Raw genomic sequence first — 8,561 nt, 5'->3', positions numbered from 1 at the left:
AAGGATCCAAATATTTTGTTTAGGCTTTATTCAGATACCCATCAAAGATAAACGTGGCCCATGGTTTGAGGTACAGTGTAAGTGAACGATCAGCATTTTGTTAGTGACTGTTCTGCGCACTGATCCCGCATGCAAATCCCTTGTCAGCCACATAGAGCTCTTGCGGAGTTGCACCTCAATTGGTTCCGCGTCTTGATAGCAACGTCGTCGCTCAGTCGCTGCAGATCGTAGTGTAGCATTATGGCGATTTTAGCACGTGGTATAATGTTTGCTTTGATCCCCACGAGAACTAAGTAGAACTTAGAACAGATTTCAAATTGTTTGCTTGTTTGTGAGTTTCATAACCCTGTATAGGAATTTCAATCAATTTAGTGCGAAACTATAAATATTTAATTGACTTGCACTTCTGATTAAACAAAAAACTATCATAAAAACGATTATCACTCATGTTCAGGGTTCGTACTTTTCGTTTCGATGAGACGAAATCATGCGATTTTTGGGTCGAAGGAGAATCTTTTTTCGGAGTTTGTAGTGAAAAACATTTTTCTCTCACCCCTCTTTTCTCTAGCGCAATTACAACAAATTTATGACCGCAACGGGATTCGAACCTAGAACATTAACAAGCATGGCAATGGGATGCGGTCACTATAGCCATACCATCACATCGACTGCATGTAGGGGTTAGGTTGTTTGTGCCATGAAGGTTACTCCTTTTGCAATTGTCGATGGCAAATCAATTTCTCGGCGAAAATCAGCGTGACGGAGCATTCTCTGCTCGTGAGAATTACGATCCCTGTTATTTTTGCCTTTCTCGTACAACAAAGTTGTACCGAAAGGCTATAGGACTACTCCAAAAAACAATTTTTGATAGAAGGCCCGGAGACCCATAGTGTTATATACCGATCGACTCAGTTCGACAAATCGAGGTGATGTCTGTATGTGCGTATGTATGTGTGTGTGTATGTGTTTTTTTTTGGAACTTAGGGGGGGATACGGGCAATGCGGTCCCATTGTTTGCTATTGAAAATTGGCCCGATCGGACATTGCGTTTCGGAATTATTGAAAAATCTCGCTTAACTTTTCAAAAGGACCTAAGTAACATTTTTTTCATGAATTAATTAGAATAGCGCAATCAACATAAAAACATAAAAGTTTTTGATTGCAGTACACAAATTAATTCATGAAAAAAATATTACTTAGGTCCTTTTGAAAAGTTAATCGAGAAATCATTGTTTTTTTCCCTTGGAAATTTTTCCAAGTATGGTGGGAATGCATAGTAATTAATGCAAAAATATAAAAAATGATAGAAAATATGCGATCTATTCCCCTTAAGTGCTTTTTTGACCTTTCTTATGTGATTTTTCAGTACATTTTACGATGCACGAGAAAGGCATCATCGCCGCTAGGTGGATTATTCTGGGTTTTTTTTTAAATGGAGTGTTTTCAGCGCGCGCGCTCATGTGGCTCTGGTGTGCATTTTTTTGACAGTTTGACATGACATTTATAAAATTCAAATATCCTTCTTTTAGTTGAACTTGTTTAGTTAAGACTATAAAATCGTTTAGATGGAGTAAAATCAAAGAGCAGAATTTTTTGCTCTGAGTGTAGGACAACACTGTGCGAGCGTAGTGGCTCTCCGAGATAATCGGTTACCATTGACCAGTGCATGATGACGTAGGTTGACAGTTCACAGAGCTATTTCACCAGGACTTAGCCTCCGGTGAAGCTCCCGATAAAATTGTTTCGTCATTTTATTCGCATGTAGATGTCTTCTGCGATTGATTTCATTGTGAATGCAAAGAATATCACTGAAATATTCAAATCACAACACTTTTAAATTAAAAATATGAAATTTAATTTTTCCTTCATCGATTTTTCTTCTAACACCTTGTAAACAAGCTCTGTGAACTGTCAAAATAAGTGAGGTTAAGTTAGAGTTTGCATTGGTCTATTATTCTCTATATAAGGTTAAATAAGGGTGGAATTATTAGTATGTCTCGGGTACTTATTCAAAAGGACGTATGTGATTTTGTAAACAAAGATTCAAACGTCGATTTGACGAATCTGATAGCACTCCCACGCAAACCATCACCACAGACAGGTAGGGGAAGCCTTCGGCTACCTGTTGGTGGTGTTGGTTTGCGTGGGAGTGCCATCAGATTGGACAAATCGACGTTTGAATCTTTGTTTACAAAATCACATACGTCCTTTTGAATAAGTACCCGAGATGTCTTCATTAAGTTTTTTTTAACCAATTATCACCTACGGATTCGCATTATAAGGCTATCTGACGTTTAATCATCTTTCTCTTGCACGCGCACAGAAAGGATAGGATTTGTTTTCATACGGAAACGCTTCGGAAGCGTTTCCGTATGAAAACAAACCCTATCCCGCCTGTGCGCGTGCAAGAGAAAGACGATAAACGTCAGATAGCCTTATGCGTTTTGTGTACCCTGTGATTAGTCTTTGACGTTTTTCATGTGATACAGATTTGTTTTCATCGTAATAACATTACAATACAATCTTTGTAGACCTATGCAAAACATCCAAGTCCAAATGGCTTTAGTGTAGGACCCTTAAATTCACAAAAGTAATTTCTATCTAGTTAACCTAGTGAACCCGGTTTTTTGCTGTTTCAGTAATGGAATGGCAAACTCTCGAACCATGTCACGTGCATTCCAAACAACGCTATCGTTGCTTTACTTATGTCTGAACTAACTAACAGCAATGTATGTGCTATCACAATTGATGTTAATGGTGGAATCTACACCAGGAAATGCATCTACTGTACGGTTTACCACATGTTGAACCATGTCCATGTCTACCACATGTTGAACCATGTCCAAGGGTTGCTTTCAAACAAGTTTTCTGATACTGCTATCCGCCAATTGTCACAGTGATATAAAAACATTGGAGGCAGACATCATCTGGGGTAGCTCGGATATCAATCTGAGAAGCTGCTGCTTGATGGAATACTTAAGTAGTATCGACCGTGGTTTACTTACTTTATGGTATCTGCTAGAGGGTTACGGTGTAAGATCTACCACGGTCACATTGTCAGCTACAGGCAAATCCTGACCCAACGAATACCTTCCCCAATATCCAACTCCGTGGTACTTATGAGGGTGTCGCTGAGTCGGGGGCCTCTCGTTAAGTAAGTACTACACCAACACTTCCTTCCCCTCCCAAGTTACGATGAAGATGGGCGTGGCCAGGAGTAGTAATCCTCATGCTTTTGTGATTTTTATCCTAGATTGAAATCAAGGACCACACCCACCTTGATTTTTGATAGCAATCTGAATAAGGATTTCAAAAGAAAAACATGAGTATCACTAGTGTCCAATCTACGAAGTACACCGTAACTATGCTATGCTATGCTATGCTTTATGGTATCTGCTAGAGGAAGACGCAACTCTTTGCACCACGAGAACCAGTCACGAGTTGACGAATTGGCATGTGTCATATGAGGAATCTATATATAAATCGCGCAGAGGGTTACGAGAAGGTGATGGTCTTTTGTGTCTGCTATTCAACATCGCATAGGAGGGAGTAATACGAAGGGTAGGGATTGACACGAGTGGTACGATTTCAATTAGGTCCGTCCAGCTTGGGGGAATGACGGCTTTGGCAGGTTTTGTTCTATCATTGTCAAGGGGATTTTGTTGACAAAATTTTATGAAATTCGGCCACAATATTCTTTGAAATTTGAGCATAATTGGTTATAAAAAACCCCCTTGACAATAATAGAACAAAACCTGCCAAAGCCGTCATTTCCCCTATTTCGTTTCGCCGACGATATAGATATTATAGCACGTAAATTTAAGAAGATGGAGGAAGCCTACATCAGGCAGAAGAGCGAAGCTAAGCGGATTGTGAAACGGACCTGTATTCGTTTCATAGACAACCCTAGTTTCACGGAATTTTGCGCCTGTTAGTTAGTCTACGAAAAAGTGCTCCAATCAATGAGATTTAAGTGAGGATGGGCGTTTAACAAAAAGCTGGTTTATTTGATCGGGTAATCAAAGCAAATTCAGAAGAAGAATATTTTTTCAAGAAATCTAGAAACCGGAAATGAAAGGAAAAAAGAAAATTCTGGGTCTCTCGGGTATGAACCAGTGGATACTCGTTCTTTCCCGTGCAGATCGCCGAGTAGTAAAGTCTATTCCAAAGGAAAAAAAATCTTAGCAGTGAATTCAGATCCAAAATAGTGAAAAGTGAAGTCTATTTAAAAGTAATTGAAAATAAATCCTAAAAAGTAAAGTTAAAATTAATCTATCTTAAAGCTATTTTCTGAGTACAGAAATTGGTTTTGGAGCTGGAACAAATAGTGAGTCGTGTTCTGCAGAAAAAGTACAAAGTAAGCAATAAGAGAAATATTGAAGCAAACAAGTAATTAATTGTAATTGCTAATACTAGGAAAGTGAGTTAATACTAGGAAAAGAAGTCGAACGTGAGGTTGAAGCTTAATTATTGGTTTGTGGTGATTCGTTCTATGTTACAGTCACCGTCGTGACCATGTTCCACCATTGGGTGGAAGATTGGATAAGTGGGGAAAGACAGAGCAGTATATCCTGAAGGAGCGGCATCTAGCTATTTTCAAGCCTGATCTGCATACCGTAGCCAGTGAAGTTATTGTCAGATTTTCTGGATATGATACACTGCGCGGCGTTTGTAGTGTTCCCAAATGGGTACTTGCATAAAACTTCACGCGGCGAAAGACTGTCGAAAGGTACGGCCGCGACAAACGATACACCGCAATGCTATTCACCCATAAGAATAAAGTAAACGGGGTGCAGAAAGCGCGGCGGTAGTTTTCATGAAGGGTTTGCCGCGTGCAATTTTGAGAAAATCAGACAATAATACGTCGGCTACAGATCAGACTGAAGGGTCGATCCCCTGTGTGTGCCTTTTGCCTCGTAGCTGCGCGCTACTAAGGGCCTACACAGAGTGCATGGTCATCGAGAAAAGATCTCGGCCTCACTAGCACCATCCGTCAACACGTGGTTTCTGAGACAGTGAGTAGTATCTGCAAAGGGAAAGTTTACCATTGCCAGAGTGATTGCCCAGACTCACGCCCGGGAAACTATGTCCTTGGTTACTATCCAGTCTTGATCAGCACCCCACTTCCACTTCAAAGGAACATCCAGAAAACGAACTACTAATAAAAGGTAAATTACCTACGAAAATCAGAGCTGTAAGTACCCGACACGAATAATTGCACCTACTCGCAATACCACCTATAGGAATAGGAATAAACAAATTATAGTCGTTAGGATAGAAAATTTTGAAGCATGCAAAAACTCACGAAATACAAAACAAGAAACATAGAGTGACGTCACAATTAGAGAACAGACAATTTTAGTTTTGAACAGCCAAGAACCGATGAATGAAAGGATGATAGGTTTAAAACAGAAATGCTTGCAACTCCTAGTTAATTGTAAATAAATTATTCAGAAAAATATATAAAGCTCTTTTAGTGGAATGTATTCAACCGTCTAAGACGAATTAAGTACTCTCCATTTAGTCGAGTCAAGTACGAGACACTGAAGACGACCACACAGTTGTGGTCGAAATACGTATCTGCAAAGATATCGAAAATTAATTGGTGGAATTAAATGGAGAGTGCTTAATTCGTCTTTGACGGTTGAATAAATTATTATCTTTTAATGGTTTCTCTTACCTTTTTTTTAATAAACTATTTGGTAAAATTAAGAATTAAAGAACTTTTTTTTTGACAATTTGAATTTGGGAAAGAACAATTGGATTGGAGAGGAATATTTTGGGTAGATTTTGAGCTGCTTGCAGAGGTGGACCTGTTAAAGGGCAAATAAATCATAAATTCTGGCAGACGGTGTTTACCGTCTGGCGCATAAGCTAGAATTTGAAGGTCCTTAGCAGGGACCCCCTTACAATTTGACTAGTCATCAATACGTCGAAGGCGGAGTACATTATAGGAAGAGGTTCGAGAGAAGACAACTTGAGTCTCCCACCACGAGTTTGTATCGACAATTACGAAATCGAGGTGGTTGAAGAATTCGTGTACTTGGACTCACTTATGACCATCGATAATGATACCAGCAGAGAAATACGGAGATGCATCGTGACTGGACTCCCCGAGACGCTCCAATCGAATGAAGTTCGCCTGCTCATTAGACCAGTATTGCTGCATTTCCTATTTATATGGGTCAAATATACAATTGTGCCGTAGGGTCATGGCCCCGGGCCCCACATATCTTTGTGTACCAAAATCAAACATGTTTTATCATTTAGGGCCCCAGGGCCCCCTTCTGGCTAAATCTGACCCGGTGTACAGCACAAGCCGGAGTGGCTTTGAAACAATTTTATGATTATGACATATGAAACAATTTGATGATCCAACCAGAAAGGAAGTTTCGGATGATTGTATAACCTCCTATTTATCAGAATCAATTTATTACACTTCGCTAGAACAAAAAAAAACCCTATCGCCGACTCCTAGATCGACTCCGCTGTTTCTTACTTTTCTTAGTTTTCTTCTTATGGTGCCGATCGTCATCGTCGGAAGAATGTCCCCGGTCACGTTCGCGTTCACGTTCCCGCGAATGGTCTCGCCTTTGCTTATATTTGTGGGATTTCTTCTTCGTACCGGAGGAGGTCCTCCCGTACGATGAGGACGTCGATGATTTGTGCCGACGATGGTGACGATCACGATCGCGATCGTTGGAATCGTCCGAATCCGAGTCCGTATCGCCATCACTGCTGCTTGATTGTCGCCGTCGATGTCGCTCGTCCTGTCGCCGTTCTTCGTGGGAGCGGCTGCGTCGCTCGTGGCGGCGATGTTCTTCTCGATCGTGTCGATCCCGGTGGTTATGTCGACGTTCCCCGTCCCGCGTTTCTGGAGAGCGGTACCGCCGGTGCGCGTGCTGCGTTTGGTCATTGTCGCGGTGTGATCGCGATGGTTGTGATTTCGCTGATGATGAAGGCCGTGGGGGTGACGGGGAAGGTGATGGTTCCCGTTTGATGGTTTGGCGATCTGTTGTCCTTTCTTCTTTGACTGTTGTGGAGGTTCCAGTGGTGCGGTTCTTGAACTCCTCGTATTTAGCATTGTCTATGGAAACAGAAGTGTAACATATCCATTTGCGTTATAATTATCGCATAAAAAAGATCAACATCACATTGTAAAATCATGACCTACAAGACCTTAAGATTCGTAATGATCTTAAATATCAAAATTTTATTTTAGTCTGCTATTTTCTGCTGTTCGTTATCTATACTTAGTAGAGTGAGTTATGATGACATGTTTATTTCAATTCAATGTTTTTCGTAATCATTTTGATTCGTTGTGAACAATTGTGCAAAAGCTGGGCCCGATTGGATGCTTTCCCAATTTCTCTTAAATATATCATTAACCCTTTGACTAACTTTGACTAATGACGTTAACTTAAAAAAAAACATATGGTGCTTGGAAACCTATTCCATGTATTTCAATAAAGATAAATCCTTCATTGAAGTAGATACTAGTTATATCAAATTGGATCTCCAGTCAACATTGCGAGCACAGGTGATTGCCAATCCGGAGAGAGCGGCTTCAATGTTCGGTCCGGACAGAGAATTACTTTCTTCGTTGGCGCATATATGTTCAATGAGATGGAAAATGGAACAGTTCCCCTATATACTTTTGGATCAACTGTCATTACCCACCGATTTTTAAAATTTTATTTTTTAGGACACAATCAGTAAACAAATGTTTTGAGGCCCAATGCATGGAATCGAGTTAAACATACATATAATATGAGTGTAGGTATAACCGGGTTGTTACGGAGATCCTGAAATATTTTCCGCACCAACTAAAATCAAATCCGCGCCATTTCCACGCGACAAGAAATCCATTCCACGCCAAATCCGCACGACCCAGAAATGAATTCTAAGCAAATCCATGTGAAATATCAGTTTTTACCACTAGAAATACTGAAACTAAGTGAACAAGAACTAAACAGCCAAAACTATTTTCATAAGCACCGCTATTAAGATGAGATGATGGTTTTGGCATGTTTTATTCCGTTATTAGCAGCCAAAACTATTTTCATAAGCACCGCTATTAAGATGAGATGATGGTTTTGGCATGTTTTATTCCGTTATTGTCAGTGGATTTTTTGTTGATCGAACTTTATAAAATTCGGCACAAGATGCATTGTTATACAAAGAATGTTCAGGCCAGATTCAATCATAATTGATCATAGATAAACTTGACAAGTAAAAAAAAATCTGCCACACCCGCAATTTCTTCTGAAGTACCTAATAAGTTATGCAGTTTTGTTGTATTTATTGATCACAAGCCAAGAGATTACGGAATTAGACAATACAGCTTCGCTTTTTAAATAAAACTTCTATCCTGCGTTTCAACCGTAAACTCCTTCGGAAATTCAAGATTTTTGACCCTTCCTTCGGAAGTGTCTATAATTTCACTTTGTATGCGTTACGCAGGCGTGTTATGTATTAATCTATCAAGAAACATTTTGAATTATGAAATAAAATGTATGGTAATTGAAACAAATTCACTTTAATATTGAAAATATAATTAC

The 8,561-nt window shown here is 39.7% G+C and overlaps 1 protein-coding gene across 1 annotated transcript in view; it reads right to left on the bottom strand.

The window, feature by feature from the left end:
* Positions 1 to 6,415: 6,415 nt before the first annotated feature.
* LOC134220197 (G-patch domain and KOW motifs-containing protein-like) overlaps positions 6,416 to 8,561 on the bottom strand; it is a 128,333-nt gene continuing 126,187 nt past the window's right edge. The window contains exon 4 of the mRNA XM_062699178.1: positions 6,416 to 7,087. Within this exon, the coding sequence (XP_062555162.1) occupies positions 6,462 to 7,087 (626 nt within the window). The 3' untranslated portion in view covers positions 6,416 to 6,461. The remainder of the gene's footprint in view (positions 7,088 to 8,561) is intronic.

This window comes from Armigeres subalbatus, chromosome 3, assembly GCF_024139115.2.
Source record: "Armigeres subalbatus isolate Guangzhou_Male chromosome 3, GZ_Asu_2, whole genome shotgun sequence".
NCBI lineage: Eukaryota > Metazoa > Arthropoda > Insecta > Diptera > Culicidae > Armigeres > Armigeres subalbatus.
Note: the sequence above shows the minus strand (reverse complement) of the source record. Positions and strands in the feature narration are given on the sequence as shown.